The following is a 16,195-nucleotide window of genomic DNA, read 5'->3' as shown; positions in this document are numbered from 1 at the left end:
CAGCTTGTTTAACAGTCGACCGGAGGGTTGAAAAGTCTAATAAAACCAAAGGGCCTTCCATAACAAAGCTGCTGCCACTTAAGGAGAGCATTCACACCCATTCAGTAGGGTTTTTTCAAACATGCAAAGGTATTTGGAGCCACTAAAATGAGCAAAGACACACCAAACCCCAGCAGCTAGAAACTGAAGCTGGAAAAAACTGAAGCGAGCAATAAGGAACACACCGGGAACAGTGAGAGTAACTAAGCATGGGAAGAGATAACAAAAATGCTGCATGACTTCCCATCACTTAGATGCCTTTCTAAAATAGACACTTCAGCCTGACCACAAGTTATTGTGCAAGAATCACTGGGTGAAGCTGCATGACCTGTTATCTCCAGGATTACCAAAGGAAAGTTTTTCCCATGCCCATTTGGAAAGCTTTCTCTCTTCAGAAGGAGGAGGGTTTACAGATCAGTTTTAGCAGGCTCCTCCAGCCTCTGCTGGGGAAGACCCAAAACCACTGCTCGTGGACAGCAGGATGGCTCAGGCTTCTCAAATGCTTCCAGTTGGGCTAATTTCCCCAGCCAGCAGCACTCAAATCACCCCCAGGTCACAAACTTCACTGCATATATCTGGAGGGGAAAACCGCTATGATATTTTACAAGGTGACAAATCCTACGCTGCAGTGACACATCCCCACATCCTTTGCTGCCCATTTCCATCTTGTTTCAAGCTCATTTTTTGCCAGCACTGGCCCATCTTGAAGAAAAGAGGGTCAAGCGAGCCTTTTAAAAGTAGCTTTTCCCAAGAGAGGAAAACAAAGCTTCCCTGAATGTGCAGATGTTCAGACACATTAAATATAAATACTTCCACAACAAGGAAGGCAGCTTCTCCCCTTTCTTTTCCTGGCAGAGCCTTGGACCAAGCAACAAAGGGGTGATGGTCTTCATCCAGCGCTAGCAGATCAGCAGAAGACACATGCTGCACACACCTGAGGTTGCCAGCGTACCCAACGGCTTTCTTTTGTGGCTTTGCTCAAGAAGGAACATTTTTCATTTCCTAAGACATAGATGTTATGACAGTCACATGGATTGAATTAAAAGTACAAAGACAAGCCTTCTTAGCCAAAGACTCCAACTTTTTATTGAAAAAAAAAACCCCAACCCATGACCTATGGAAATCAAATCTGGGTAGGGCTATAAGGGGAGCAAGAAGGTTCCAAGGTCATGTTTTACAATCTTTTGAAGTAGGAATGAAGCCGATGTCCGAAGGAGGCATTTCGTGCTGCAATCTGTACAGAGCTTCCCTTTCTTCAGCACACTGCAAATGTTACAGTGCAAGAACTTGCTGTCTTTGCTTGGGCACTCTTATTTATACACAATAAAGCCCTTGTGCAGGAGATCAAGGCTGTATTTCATTGATTTGACACGATGGTTAACCTGTGAACTTTGCCCCTCCTAATAGAATAATTTCTATTTGTTGATTCCTCTTTTGGGATCCTCAAGGGTAACAGTCGCTTCAGCCCAGCTCTCATTTGCATGTCTGGTGCCAAATGGCTTTACAGCTCTTACTTCCGCAGGGCAGAGCTGGGAGAAAGTTAATCAAACCCAGTAGCTACAGCTGGATACTGAGTCCCTGCACCTCTCTCCCTGAATCCTACCTGTAATTCAGAGGAGCTCTCCTGCTACTCAGCTCTGTACTTTGCTTGTGAAAACTTGGAGAGGTCCCTGGCAACCAAATGATTGATCCCAAGTGAATACATGCACTGGACAGAGGTCCCAAAGCAACCACTGGGACCATGCTGGCAGCAATGGCAGAACAAGGAAGCCCCTCTTCCAGATAAATCTTACCCAGTCTGAAGAGCTGATTGCCAGCCAAGAAAAAGACCAAAAGTTATGATTGAAAAGGGTAAATCTGTTGAACACTAAAGGCATGGTTTTCCAGCAGAGCTAACCCACTCTAAATGAGGACTGCTGAAAAAAAGGGAATCCCACCTCCCCATGCCTACCGTTCTTCTCCTTCCAGCACCAGCATTTCTCTGAACATACCCTGGAGATAAATGACAAAAACCCTAAACCTCCAGAAAAAAAGAAAATTAAAATGGACAGAGGGAGAGGACTGAGACTCTCCAGTCTACAACAGGAGAGGGAATATGTAGGGGTCAGAGGTTGAAGGAAGAATAAAACCCAGTAGCTTCTGGTCATTAGCTCTGAAGGTAGGTTCAGGGACTAACACGAGGTCCTGGTGCTAACCAGTAGGTCTCACTGGGGTATTTCAAAGAGGTTTTTTTTCCTCTAGCTATAGTTTTCCCTCCCTCCACTGTTTTTCATCAGGACAGGTGAAAGCTGTTCATCTATTAGCTATTTAGACCAGCTACAGACCTTCTAAAAGCTGGTACTTTAAGGACAGGTTGTATCTTGGAGGCCACGGGACCAAAAAATTCCAGGTCTTACCACAAAAGTGTACTCTGGAGTCTTCAAAGGTAAAATCCAATTCCATGTGGGTTTTATAGAATTTGGATAATCTGACTTAAAACTGCAATGGTTCTACTTAAATTCATCACTGCCATAACAATAGCGAAGAACCTGGACCAGGGGGTGCGAGTAATGATGGTTTTGCTTTTATACACAAGTGTGACCTGCTGCAATTTAATTTCTGAGCATGACTTCGGGCAAAGCAGCTTGCTCTGGCATATGGCAGAGGGGAATGAGAAGATGCGTGCCTCCAGAAAAAACCTTTCCTGAAGTGCCCAGATGATGAGCAGGGGTTTCAGGGCTGCACCAGTGAAGAGGCATCTTTGCCCCCAACGAGCAGAGACAGGCGCTGCAGCCCCTGGAGCAGTCCAAACCTAAGTCACATGTGAACTGCACCAGTAGGAAAAAAATGAGCCTCTTAAACAAATCACCCCCAAAACAGCTGATTGCTGGCGTTGGTGTATTTCCAAGAGGATTGTCATCTTTGTAGAGTCCGAAGCTGTGCTTCCAAGTGAAGCAGGCAGTAATTAGCTAATTAACTGGCATTAGGACGGATGGTGTTGGACCCATACTATATCTGATACACTCAAAAGCGTAGCTCTCCTCCTGTATTGTTGCACTTCCAAATCACCTCCACTAACCTAGCAGCAGAGCTATGGCATCCTATTGCCATGGAAGGGGTTGATAAGAAGGCACGAAGGACAACTGGCCTCACCCACGCCGGGATGGCACAACACCCGCTGCTCCGTGCCACCAGGCAGAGCGAACCCCTGCTCTCAACCAAGTGTCAAGTCTTTTCAGAAGGATGCTCAGAATTATATTCACCATATTCACCAGTAGTTTGACTTTTTAATCATTTCAATTACTGTGACTAAACCCCTTCAATTGGAACAAAACTGGGAAAAAATAACCCCTCTCCTTCTGAAACAGCCTGCCTAGCTTAACAGACCATACCAAATTGTGAAGGTTTTTGCTTTTGTGGGCTTCACATATTTCATTTAATGTAGATAATTAACCTCAGTTTCTAATTTCAAATCCTTCACATAAGGAAGTGAAGTGATTGAATACATTCACTGACAGACGGAAAATTAAAATATTACTACAGCTTCTGCATGTGGCTCAAAAGACAGGGCCTTGCAAAAGATCTGTCTTCTTTTATTTGACTGATTAACTGTAATTTGCTTAATGGATTTAAGGATGAGCCTAATAATCCAATGATATTTCCAGGAACTGATTTAGGATAGCAGCACCTCTGTTCTGAGTTTTTTTTTTAACTCGGCAATTTTCTGCACTACACATACAGCCACTTCTGAAACCAGCTTTCTCCACTGATTCTAATAAAATCAGTCCCACAATTTATTTTAGATGCACAGTGACTGCATGACCGGCCTTGCACCATGGAGCCACAGTGCTGTAACTTCTTGGAGCACCTTCTGAAGGCCCAAACCTAAGGATGACCCATGACCATGGCATGGTCTGGCAGCCAGCGACCCAGCCAGCGGGCAGGGAGGACTTCTTGCACAGCTTGGGAAGGTGCGGAAGTCAACAGCTCTAACACAAGGTCAGTATGTGTTTCCCCAGCACCCCCACACCCTTCTCAGTCCCTTTTCCACCAAGAAACCCTGGCATAACAGGATTTCACAATCTGTCTCAATAGTTAATAAATCCAGGATCTAACAGACTATTAAAGGAAAACATCCAAGAGGCAGTAATTTTTAAAATGTCCAATGGTAACTAATTATTCAAGGGATTAGTCCATTATAGCGACAACAAAGAAACTCTTAAAACATAAAGCCAAGTTGAAGTTGAATGGTAGATCAAAACCAAGACGTACCCACCCCGTGGCCCACCTCCTAGGTGCATTTCTCAGCGTCTTTCTGAAACCAGGCAGAACCCAAAACAGCCCAACTTCCAACCTGGTTCTCAAAACACGGTATCTCATGATTTGTGCCATCACTGTAAGTGCACATCAAAATAGGACCGTCGCCAGCACTGGACCAGATGAGCCATGGGTCTTTCTAACCCAGCCGTGAAGCCCTCCAAGGATGGAGATCCCCTCCTCTCTGGTGACCCATTCCTGGGCTGCATCATGCTCCTCATGAAGATTTTTTTTCCCCCATGTCCAATCTGAACCTCCCTAGCACCAAAAAGAGGAGGGTATAACTCCCCTTTCGTTCTTTTAAAGAGAAAAGCTCTGTAATCAAAGTAAAACTCAACCATAACAAAATAAGGTAGTTGCTTTCTGGAGGAGGGGAGAAAATGCTATTCATTTATCAAAAGAGAGTGCTAAAAGCTTAACTACCTGTCTTTAAAAAGAAGCCAAAGCACTGATCCATAACCAAACAACAAATACACCACTTCTTCATCTTGATTTGTGTAGAGGCAAAGCTATGGGCACAAAAGGTACTCTTCAAATAAAATCCATTTTAAAACTTGGCAACCTCCAGTATAAATACTTTACACTGTTAATATAAGCATTTCCATGCAGAAGTTTCATCAGCTTAACAATGTATTTAAAAAAGCTGGCTTAACTTCTGTGCAAAAACACCATCAGTCTTTGTCTTGTATATCTTATAGCGCTCTAGTCACTAAATTACCACTTTGCGCTATTAGCATCAGACCCCACCTCCCTGTTAGACTCACTAACTTCTCTCAAGAACAATGCAGAACCAAAACTATTCTTCTGTAATTTATTTTCTTTAAATTTGGAAATAGCCACAGACTCCAAATAGGTTTGTATTGATTACAAGTGGTGTTATGGGCCCAGCAATTTTAATTCCAGCTAAGTCAAGGTAAGTGTCCAAAACTTTTCTGTCTGCCTTTACATATGCGCGTAACATTCAGTAGCTGCTTTTTTCCAGCAACCGACCTCTCATGAAGCTCCAGCAGCCTAGCTCCAAGATGCACATGCTGCTTCTCCAGTTAAAAGAAGCATTGGTAAGACAGTAATGCATGCCTTAAGCTTCCTAAACACAGACCGCTCCTGCATCAGCGTTTGTGATTTTGCATCCCCAGTTTTCCACCCGTTCGGTACAATTAACACAGATTCCTTCACCACACAGTCTTGAGTCAGAAGCGTGCAATTTAATATTTAATTACGAATGAAGCAGCAAACCTCAAAATTAGGTCTGCCAGCTAAATTTTACCTTCTTCGTGATGCAGGCCCAGCTTCTGTCTGCTGGACCCTTTATGCTGCCTAAGCAATGGAGAGATCCTGCACCTTCCCTGAACCAGCGTACACTGCTCCTCTCCATGTTCATCATTGCACCATCTCAGACCACAGGTTGTCACATCCCTCTAAAAGCTCCTTTAGCTGTTTCTCCACTTGCTTTCTCTGCACACCCTGTTATGCAGAAGTGCTGGCTGTATGTTTTGGGCACAGCTGCTCTCAAGTGTGTCCAGGGAGGCTGCCAGTACGTGGGCACAAGCATGAGGACTCTCCTGGTGATTTCTACCAGCCCTGGTGGAGAACTGCGTCACCCATCCTTTTCATTTGAACCACCAACACTTGTGAAATGCCATGAGCTTAGTCAGCTCAGCACTCTGCAAATTAAAGCTTAGATCATGTAGCCAGCTTCCTTTAAAAAAACCCAAACCACATGTATATCAAAGCCCCCGTTGGGAAATTTCTCCATCTGTACCTATCAGCTCCACCACAATATTTCCTAATGTCCAACAATGGGAGACCTCACCTACCACCGCATGTCCTCTGATCATCACCCTCCAGGTCTCCTTTTCAACATGTTGTGCACTTCATGACACGGGTCAAAACCCAAAAGAACTGGCAGAACCGACCTACATCTCCCGGCCTATTTGGTCTTTCAGAAGAGACAAAAGCAGAGCTGCTCACACGTAACACTGTACGCTCTTCTTGCATTCCACCACAGGAAGAAAGCAAAGGCAATGGCTGTGAACGCTGCTCCCAACGCTTTGGGAGTGGGAGGGGAACCCCTTCTGATGCAAAGCTAAAGAGATGGCAGAAGAAACCCACCCCGACAAAAGACACAACTGCGACCTTTCACCACCAAACACCAAATTTCCATTTTTTTAAGACGTGCATTTTCTTGGAGTGCTTCGAAAACCAGGCTACAGGGCAGTTCTCAGGCACAGGTTTAATTTCTGCTCTTCAGATCCAAGGAACGCCGTCCTGGCGTGTCAGAAGAAGGTTAATGAACGATTTAGCCGCCCTCACAACCATGTTAGTGTCACTTTCGGAAGCTGCGAGTTAATGCCTGAGATCTTCGGGGGTTACCCTCTTTGAAGTTCACTGATCCATAACCAATGTCCAATTAATTTGCAGGAGCCTAACTATAATGACTATTGGCCTTTTCCTACGCATACAAAAACACAGTGGGTAACGGCGATGCTTTTGGCTTTGGGATAGTCTCACACATGCACATGCACATTTGCACACCTTCAAAATATCCAACACTAATAATGGGTTGTCTTCTGCCATTTGAGGAATTTTTTACGTTTGCTCTCCTGAGAGCAGAGCTACCGCGTCAAGATTTATGAACTTTCTGCTGCAAAAAATTTGGAGCTGATTCAAGATGCTCATTTGCTAACAGAGAAATACTTCTATTGCATTTGCTCAGATTCCTCTTTATTTAGGGTTTCCATGGAAGCCAAGGAATAGAAGTTCAATCTTGGGAAGATTAAACAGGCCCTCAGATATAATGCAAAACAGCTTATTTCAACATTCCCTCAAGAACAGAAACAAGAAATTCTTCCACACATAGACAAAAAAAAAAGGTTTGTGGAAGTTTTCAAAATAAATTGGGACCCAGCCTTTCAAATGCTGCACACGCAGCTATCACTTCTTGCTGCAAGCAGCTCTGCTGGCTTCCAGCGCTCTTACTCAGGTGAGAAAGTAAAATCAACAAAAAGGTCTGCAGGATAAAGATGCTATGGTTTAAAAACCAGCTTACTCAAGAGAGCTATTGCTATACAACATCCGGGAAGTAAGTTAATTCAACCACAAGGTCTCGCACAAAGAGGAACAATCATCTCATAAATTAGTATCTCAGCAGATTTTTTAGAATAAAAAATGCAGAGATTATCGCGATGCTCTGGATGCTACTAGAGCTGACACACCAACATTTAAAAAATAAAATAAATCACTTATCTTCAGTTACTCCAGGCTGAGAAAGGACTCCTGCACTGGTGAGAATGGTAAATGTTTCCATGCCTCCCTACCCAACAGGTCAACAGAGCGTCAGTAGCCACAATGACAGGCTGTTGGACACTACAAATTAATAGTAATGCATTTTTTCTGACCTCCATCCCCCAGGTAAAGATTTATTTCATGTTGTTCCAATCTGGTATGAAAATGCCCAAGACTGAGGAACTCTACTCCAAAATGCTTCTATTTCACAGCACATTTCTTAAACCATTTTAAAATCTGGCACAGATATATTTAGGTAATGGGTAAAGTGCATTTTTTGCTGAAGCCAGAGCTGAGAAGTGCAGTGTTGCATGCAGGTTTTTGCTACCTGCTCTACTAAGGAAACTAAACACAGCTGAACCTCAAATAACTTATTTTCAATCTTAAAGCCATTATCGCTTAAATAAAAAGTTACTTAAATTGCAGACTTTTCTAATCCTTCGCTTATGGTGAGTACCTGACTGCTCAGTGAAAACGCACTTCAAGAAACATTCAAGGTTTTTATTAACTCCACAGGAAAGTCCCAGGACCCTGGGACTTTGTTTTTCCGACTCCTGATTAAAACAGCGGGAGTCCACATGAATTCCCCCTTTCCCCCCCCCCCCCCCCAAGAGCTTCACATGCAACATCCCCTCCTCAAAATCTGTAAGAAAACAAGAATCAAACCAAAAACATTTCGCCAGCTGAAAGGCGCCGAGACCTTGCGCGGGGCGGGATGCGTTTCCAGCTGCCAGCCTAAAGGGACGGCCGGGGGAGATTAAACACAGAAATGCTTTTCATAAGGCAGACGGCTTTGAAGAGGACAGTTCAGCTACTTCATTTCGTAATCTTCACAAAGCGTCAGATTTTAGCCTAAGCAGGTCTTAAAACAAGGAGATTTTATTTAAAAAAAAAAAAAAGTAGGAATGTGTTCTGGCCGGGTTCTGTTGATTCAGCAAGGGTTAGACACACACACGCTTATTGATCCCAGAGAGCTCCCTGCTAAGTTAATTGTCTGGAATTTTAACTGAGCTCTCAGCAAGTTTCAAAATCCATGTTGGCTGGAAGTGGGTGGGGGACCCAGAAAAAAAACAGACTGCAAAACTGTGCAACTCCTCCAGTTAAAAAAGCCCAGCAATTACTTTGATGAAGGGAAAAGCTGCAGCAGGGAATGGTTTTAACTGGATTCAGTGATTCTGACTTTGACACGGCTAGAATTCAGTGCTGGGAATCTCGTGTGCAAAGCAGCACCATTTTCAGGGAGCTCTGTGATCCCCGTTTGACGCATATAAACATTACAGAGGTGAGGGTACCTCCTGCAAGCTTCCTGCAGCCTCTAGTTCTGGCTCATCACAACAATTTCCTGGTGTATTTACAAGAAGTTTTACCACGCGCTGTACTTGCCAGTGTTCCTGTAATTGAACACTGCCCTGCTGCCGGTGCAGGCTACGGCCAACCTGAAACTGCAGCTCGCTCGACTCCCTGCATGTGCATGAGGACTGTCCACGGCTCTGCACTGCCCACCAAGCCCTACCTGCCTCCAGGCCACGTCCAGCAGCAGTTGCACCAGGTAAGAAACGTGCTGCAGGGATGATTCGGGGCAATCAGACAGGAACAGCCAAAGACATCTTTAAAATAATCTGCGACTACTTTCAGAAAAAGCTCTGCATTCCACCGAAGCGCCCACATGACGCCATCCCATACCGATGCAGATGCTCCCCACCACCAAAGGTCCTCCAAGGCTTTCCATCGCCCGCGCGCCTGCGGCAGTGCCCCGATCCATTCCCCGGAGGCGTCCCGCAGAAGGGACGCTGCCCCAGCGCTCACCTACCTGAACTCCCTCCCCTCGCTGTAGCGCCGAGCCGAGGTGGCGCGCTGGGTGGCCGTCTCCAGAAGCAGCTTCTGTGTGAGCCTGCTGGAAGGCGCCGAGTCCCTACTGGCCTCGGGCTCAGCCTCTTGGTCACATTTCCACTCCTCATCCTCGTTCAGGGTCGGCAGATAACCGGGTAGCCCTTTACCTGTCCCAGACCCTGAGCTCGGATCGCTATAAATTTTTGGACTTTCCCCACCTGTCCTTGTGTATTCCAAATAAATATCTGACTTAAGGAACAAAGGGTAGGTATTGTCTTCTATCATGCACTGAATCTCTGTTTGGGCCTGGTCAAACATGTCAGGGTCAATCTGCAGTTTCATGACGCAGTCTTTGATGAAGCTTTTTGTGGCCGGTTTGATCTGCCGGGACACAATGCCATTGTTGTCGAGGATGTATTTTTTATAAATGGCTTTTGCCAGCTTGAGTCTTTTTTCCTCATTAGACGTGCACGGCTCCAGCTTCCTAAAGCCGCTGCAGGCAAACCAGAAGTCCAGCAGATCCGCGCAGTCCTCCTGTTTCAGGAAAGTCCTGAAGAGGTTGATACCGTCTTGATCATCCAGCAAGGAGTGCAGCGACTCGGCCCACTTCAGGTAGGGTGGAGTTGGCGAAGCACTCCCCTCAGGCTCGTACCCCAAATCCAAATCAGAGCGCCTCGGTGTTGCTGTGGACGTCTCATTTCTAACCACATCACTTTTACCGGAGTAGAAACCGTGGCTAACTGGCCTTGGATCCGTGGACACGAGTTCCCCCTCCTCACCAGGAACTGGTGGCCTCGGAGCATCTTCAGTGAAGCTTCCTCCAAGGTCCAAGGGGAAGCCTTTCCCCTGGATATTCATTTTTCTGGTCCTTGTTTGCACAGGAACAGTGGGGGACGAGCTCAAATCTCAAATCACCAATACTCGTAGCTCTAAGGTGAACAAGTTTGTTCGGCTGAAACAGATGAGAAAAAAAATAAGCAAGTATCACTGTAAATAAACACTCTAAGATTACAAAACACTAATTTTGCCCTGCACCATTACTGTATTAATGCCTCTTTTTCCGCAGAATCAATGGCAAAGCTCTCAGCAACTTCAGGGAGCACAGAACTGGGCTCAAACCAGGCACCCTCTAGAAATGACAGTTACAGAATATCCCAAAACTTTACATCCAGCATTCAGCATCACTGATACGGCTGGTGCTACGCTAAAACAGTGACCAGTTTCACAACACTGGTGGTTTTACAGGACCCTGGGATCTGGCAGTCCCCATATCCAAGAGAGCTACACTCGGGTACCACGCGGTGCCACAGGACACAAGCCATCTTCTGCGCTGCCATTAAACTCCTCTGCACAGCCTACCTGGACAGCACATGCACCGGGTCATACTAACACTGCATGTTTTTATCTGGCTACTGATCTAGCAAATTCTCATCCCCAAACAGGAATTTAAGGCTTGTGAAAAATATTTTGAAAGAACATCCCGTTAGTCCCGAAAGCGAGACTGCACCTTAATCAAACACAGGTGGCTTTCGTACGCTCAAGTGACATACCAGCGCCACATTCCTTGCAAATCTCTGCATTTTAGAAATACATTGCATCGCCTCATCTAGCTCTAGGGGAATCCAGATGCATCGTTGACCCCAATATTTTGGGCATCTGGACTGCGTTCTTGCTTCAAATGGGCATGTTAGCACAGGAGCTCAGGTCTGGCACCAGTTTTCATAGGCAGGCCATTGAGAAAAGGTTTATTTACACGAACAACATAGCATGCTACGAGCCTGGGAAAATTTCAGGTCATCGAAGGAAGATGAGAAAAACACCTTGAGAAGGAAATCTGATCAAGTGCAATGTCTTTAACGCAGATCAACGAGTCAATATGGAGGATGGGAGGCATGGGGAAGGCAGGCAAGGACTATCCCAGGGCTGCGACTTCCGCTGCTCACCAAGGTAACTTCGTGATTTAAAGACAGCAGCAAAAGCCTTGTTTTACAGAGCAGCGTCAGCCTCAGAGCCCCCGGTACCGCAAGGCACCAGCTGCCCAACGGAGCTCCTTGCGCTGGCTTGACTCAATTGCGTGCGAAAATACACCCGGGAAGCCGCATTTTAGCTCGGCCTCCCCCTCAAAGCTCACCCCGCTCCAACAAACACATCTCTGGGACGCTCTGCCATCTTCCCACCATTCCCTCCCGCCGGCTGAACCAAGAACGGGCGCCTACGCCGCGCCCGCCCTTACGGCCCACCTGCCCGTCGCGAAACAACGGCCCACCTGCCCGTCGCGAAGCAACGGCTCACCTGCCCGTCGCGAAGCAACGGCCCACCTGCCCATCGCGAAGCAACCCCGGCGCGGCCGGGCGAGGCCGGCGGGCACGGCCAGGCCGCACGTGCCCGACCTGCGCCACGCAGCCGCAGGAGCCCGCGCCGCCCTCGCGCCCCGGTCCCAGCCGCTGCCCTGGCACCAGGGCAGCGGGGCTGGGTTTTCGCACCACGCTGCGGGTTTTTTGGGTCGTTTTCACCTCGGTTCTGGATGCGAGCGCCGGGCTCGCGCCCACCTCCCTGGCCAAAGTCGCCGGTCGCCCCTGCCCGGGTGCTGGTGACCCCCCCTCGGGGCAGCTCCCCGGCCCCGGGGCAGCGGCCCCACAGCCACGCCGGTCATTGTTGCGGCGAGGCGGTGCTCGCTCCTCGCCCCGGCCGGGGGGAGCCCCGCGGGGTGCCCGCCGAGAGCGGGCGAGCGCCGGCCGGAGCCGGCGGGGAAGAGCGAGGCGCCCGGCCGCCTCTCTCCCCGCAGGGGGACCCCCGCCTCACGGCCCCAGGCAGAGGCAGCCTCGCCCCCGGCCCGGCCGGGCCCCCGCCGCCCCCCGGGAGGCGCCGGGCCGGGGCGGGCTCCGCGGGCAGCCCCGGCGCTGACAGGGCGCCGCGCGGGGCCCCCCGCCGCCCCCGGGCAACTTCGGGGGAGGCGGCTCAGGCGGGCCCCCCCTCCGCCGCCGTCGCCGCCCCCGGCCCCGCTTGCCCTCCGCGGCGCGGCCCGGCCCGGCCCGTCGACAGGCGCCCGCCCCCCCGCGCCCAGGGCGGCCTAGCGCCGGCTCGGCGGCGCCCGGCGCGGCCCCGCGCCTCCCGCCCGGCGGCGGCCTCCGGCGCGGCCTCGGCGCAGGGCCTGGGCTCGGGGCCGCCTCCCCGCTCGCTCACTCACCCGCACCGAGCAGCAGCGGCGGCGGCGGCGCGGGGCCCGGCCCATGCGGCTCAGCAGCGGCGGCCCGGGGCGGCGGGCGGCGGCGGGGCGGCGGCGGCACAAAGCGGGCGGCCCGGGACGCCCATGGCCGCGGCCGCTGGCTTGTGGCGGCGACAGGGAAAGAGCAGCAGCTAGCCCCGCACCGCTCCGCTCCGCCTGCGCCGCTGCCTCCCAGCGCCGGGGAGAGCGGCTCAGCCGCGCCCCCCGCGCCCCCGGACGGTACTGCGGGACCGGCAGCCCGCGCCGGCAGCCGGCCGCGGGGGCGGAGCGGGCCCGGCCCGGCCCGGGGGAGGCGGCGCTGGTGCGCACGGGGCCCGGGGACCCGGGGGTGGCGGCGGCCGGGCAGGCAGGGGAGCCCGCAGCCCCGGCAGCCCCGCTCTCGCTGCCAGGCCGGCGGGGAAGCGCACGGCGCCTTCCCGCCCGAGGAGGCCTAGAGCCCCGCGGAGCCCCCGGCGGATGGCCGAGGGTCCGGGCACGGCGCTGGGGGCCCCAGCAGAGCCCCAGGCGGGCTGGCGCCTCGCTCAAGGGCTGGGCAGCTCCAGGGCTCGGAATCGCGCTGGCCAAGAGGAGGCCAGCAGAGCTCCTCCGAGCATCCTGGGCAGGGGACGGCCCGGGAGAGAGGGTCACGCCTTGGAGACTTCCAGGGCCTGGACAGAGGAGCTGGCTCGGCTCGGCTCGGAAAAGGCAGCCACCCCTCAAAGCCGCCGTGGACCTCTGCTGCTCCGTCCGTGATCGAACGGCAACGCCTGCAGCCGAGCTCTGCCCCGGAGAGACCACGCACCGGCGGGCCGGGGGATGGAGGAGCGCGGCGGCTGCTCCACCCGCGGCTCTTGCCTCCACGAACCCCAGAGCTGGTTTGGGAACCGCGGCGTGTGTCCTGCTTCTCTGAGCAGGGCAGTTCTGCGGCAGGGAGAAATAAGGCGGCTTGCCAAGAGGTGGCACTATATGGACTGAAATGGGTCAGACAACATGGAGACTCCCCAGAAAAGCGGTGGGGAGCGTGTCTTACCCCGAGACGGAGCTTCTGGCCTGGCAGGGGAGCCTGGCACTGAGACCGCAGTGCTGTCCCAGAGTGATGGGGAACATTGCAGGAAGGAGGAGGAGATTACCAGCTGCAGAGAACGAACGAGAGTAGTGCGACGGGGAAATGCGCAGCCTGCTTCTTCCCTGGAAAGCGATGATAGACTCAGAGCCCTGGGACTGAGCCAGGCAGACCCCCAGGTACCATCCCAAAAGCTGAACATGCAAGCAAGCCCCGAGACAGTCCTCTCAAAATCAGAAACAACTCAGAAAGATTTCTGATAGGGATGGTTTCTGGTTTTTGATGCAATTATTCTACTGCATGTGCCTGTTTCCATGCATTTAGGGAACACTTTCAGAAATGTACATTTTTTCCAGCTTTCTGAAATGCACACAAGTCCACCCCGGGCAGTGGCGCTCACCTTCCTGCCCCAGCACAGAGCCCGGCAGGACAGTGCAGCTCCTTGCACTCTTTCATGTGAACGATGCTTGGAGCTGATTTACATGTAGCACTGCAACACTGATCTCGGGCATAATACTAGAAAAGCTGATGTGGGATTCAGCTGGTAAAGAATTAAAGGATGGGAATATAATTAATGCAATCAGCCTGGTTTCTGGAAAATAGCTCTTGTCAAACTCTGATGTCATCCTTTGAAGAGATTACAAGTTTGGCTGATAAAGGTTATGGCATAGAAATAATAGACCTAGACTCTGTTCAGGCATGTGGCTTAATCCATATAGTATTCTGATTAAAAATTAGCACAATGCAACATCAAGAGAGACACCTTAAAGGGACTGGGAGCTGGCAAACCGACAGCCATCAATGAGGAATCCCTGCAGAATGGGAGCGCTCTCAGTGGGTGTCCAGGGGTTGGATGGGAAGCCCAATGCTATTCAGCATTTCCATCAATGGTCTAGAAATAGATTAAAAAGCCCTGCTGAGAAAAACACCGGGGCCAGGGAAATGAGAGGGGCGGGAGACATTGACGAGGTCAAGACAGCTGTAGAAAACTTCATAAGCTGAGTCCTGGGCAAATAAAATGTGGTTGAATGTGAGCAGCTGCGAAAGGATCCCCCCGTTGCGCACAGGGCCCTTCTGCTGGAAACCCACACTCTGGCAAGGACGGGCTCAGGGGAGGGACAGGGTGGGAGCGGCAGGCTCCCCACAGGGAATGTCCTGGCTGGGACGGGACAGGGCTGGGCTGGGCTGGGCTGGGTGCCACAGCAGAAGGACTACCTGCACCTGCGTTTCAGAAAGGTTGCTGAGAAATTAGAGAGGTGGTGGAGAAGAGTTAAAACTGACACCTGCTTTGCAGGGGGATGCCTGAGAACTGCAGCCTCCTTAGCTAGTTCAAAGGAGCACCAGAGATGCCTCGATTATAGCGCTTAGGCAACTTCATGGGTGAGAGATGATCAGGCATTAGAGAGCTTTTCATCTCCCAGAGAAAGGCCCAGCAAGATTTCACGGCCTGCGCTGAGTTTGCGTGAGAAACTGGAGATGGATTTCTCCGTGGCAAGGGGGGGATCAAGGAGGTGTGGGTGAGGAGTTTGGGTGCACCAGGATGCAGGTGGCTAAAGTGCTGGGGCCTGGCATGCCCTGGGGCTACTTACTGCTCCTTTGGGCCAGGCTGGACCTGGGGCAGTAAGAAAAGTGCCAGTGGCTTCTCTTGCACCCACTAGCTCCCAGCCGTGTTCCCCTGGCTCAGGGGGCACAGCCTGGGGTGAGGAGCCAGCTCCAGCCCAGCCAGCGGGTCCCTTCCAGCAGCGCAGGATCACTGTGTGCATGCTCATCCTTGTGCCCTGAGAAAGTGGAGCCAGAGCTGCCCTGTCCAGCAAAGGCAGCTGCCCCTTCGTGGGCTGGAAGAGGTGAATTCCCCGCAGGCTGATGCCAAGCCCTCCCGGTGCCTTGCCATTTTCTGGTCCTCTAGCAGGGCTGAGCAGGGCTGGGAGAGCCACGGGCTCCCTCTGGAGCCCCCTCCCTGCCTTTCGTACCTCAGTTTGCCCATGCTGAGGAGCCCGGTCACTGCACTTTGCCAGAGGCCAACATCAGCTCCCTCCAGATTTATCTGGGGACAGCAAACAGGTGAAAAAAAACAAACCGAGCATCCCCGGCTACGTGGGTGGGGAATCAGCCTGCGAGGTCTTTCAACAAAGAGTAGAGGCAGATGAAACAAACTGGATCATTTCTCCCTTCTTCATCAGTTGGTAGCGTAGCCCTGCCTTATACCTCCCCAAAACTGCCACAGCCAAGATGCCAGTGGTGTTTTGGTGCAGACCTGGTGTCAGCCTGCATCCAGGGCTGGTCCCTGTGCAAGCCTGGGATGCTGTACGCTTCCTGGCTCCTGGTGCACACATTCATTTCTGCCTCGAAGAGCCAGCAAATGCTAGTTATATAGGAACTGCTCTCAGCCTTTGGTCTAAAGAGCCTGGGGCTGTATCCAAGCAGCCTGACACTGTGCATGCAACGGTTGCGTGGTGCGATTCGCAAAGCCTCCCTGC

The 16,195-nt window shown here is 51.1% G+C and overlaps 1 protein-coding gene across 2 annotated transcripts in view; it reads right to left on the bottom strand.

Moving 5' to 3' along the window:
- AXIN1 (axin 1) overlaps positions 1-16,195 on the bottom strand; it is a 79,851-nt gene that overhangs the window by 60,966 nt on the left and 2,690 nt on the right. For both annotated transcript variants that reach the window (XM_075718333.1, XM_075718334.1), the window contains exon 2: positions 9,431-10,402. In XM_075718333.1, the coding sequence (XP_075574448.1) occupies positions 9,431-10,308 (878 nt within the window). In that variant the 5' untranslated portion in view covers positions 10,309-10,402. The remainder of the gene's footprint in view (positions 1-9,430; positions 10,403-16,195) is intronic.

This window comes from Pelecanus crispus, chromosome 11, assembly GCF_030463565.1.
Source record: "Pelecanus crispus isolate bPelCri1 chromosome 11, bPelCri1.pri, whole genome shotgun sequence".
In the NCBI taxonomy this organism is placed as follows: Eukaryota; Metazoa; Chordata; class Aves; order Pelecaniformes; family Pelecanidae; genus Pelecanus; species Pelecanus crispus.
This window is presented reverse-complemented; position numbering and strand designations above follow the sequence as displayed.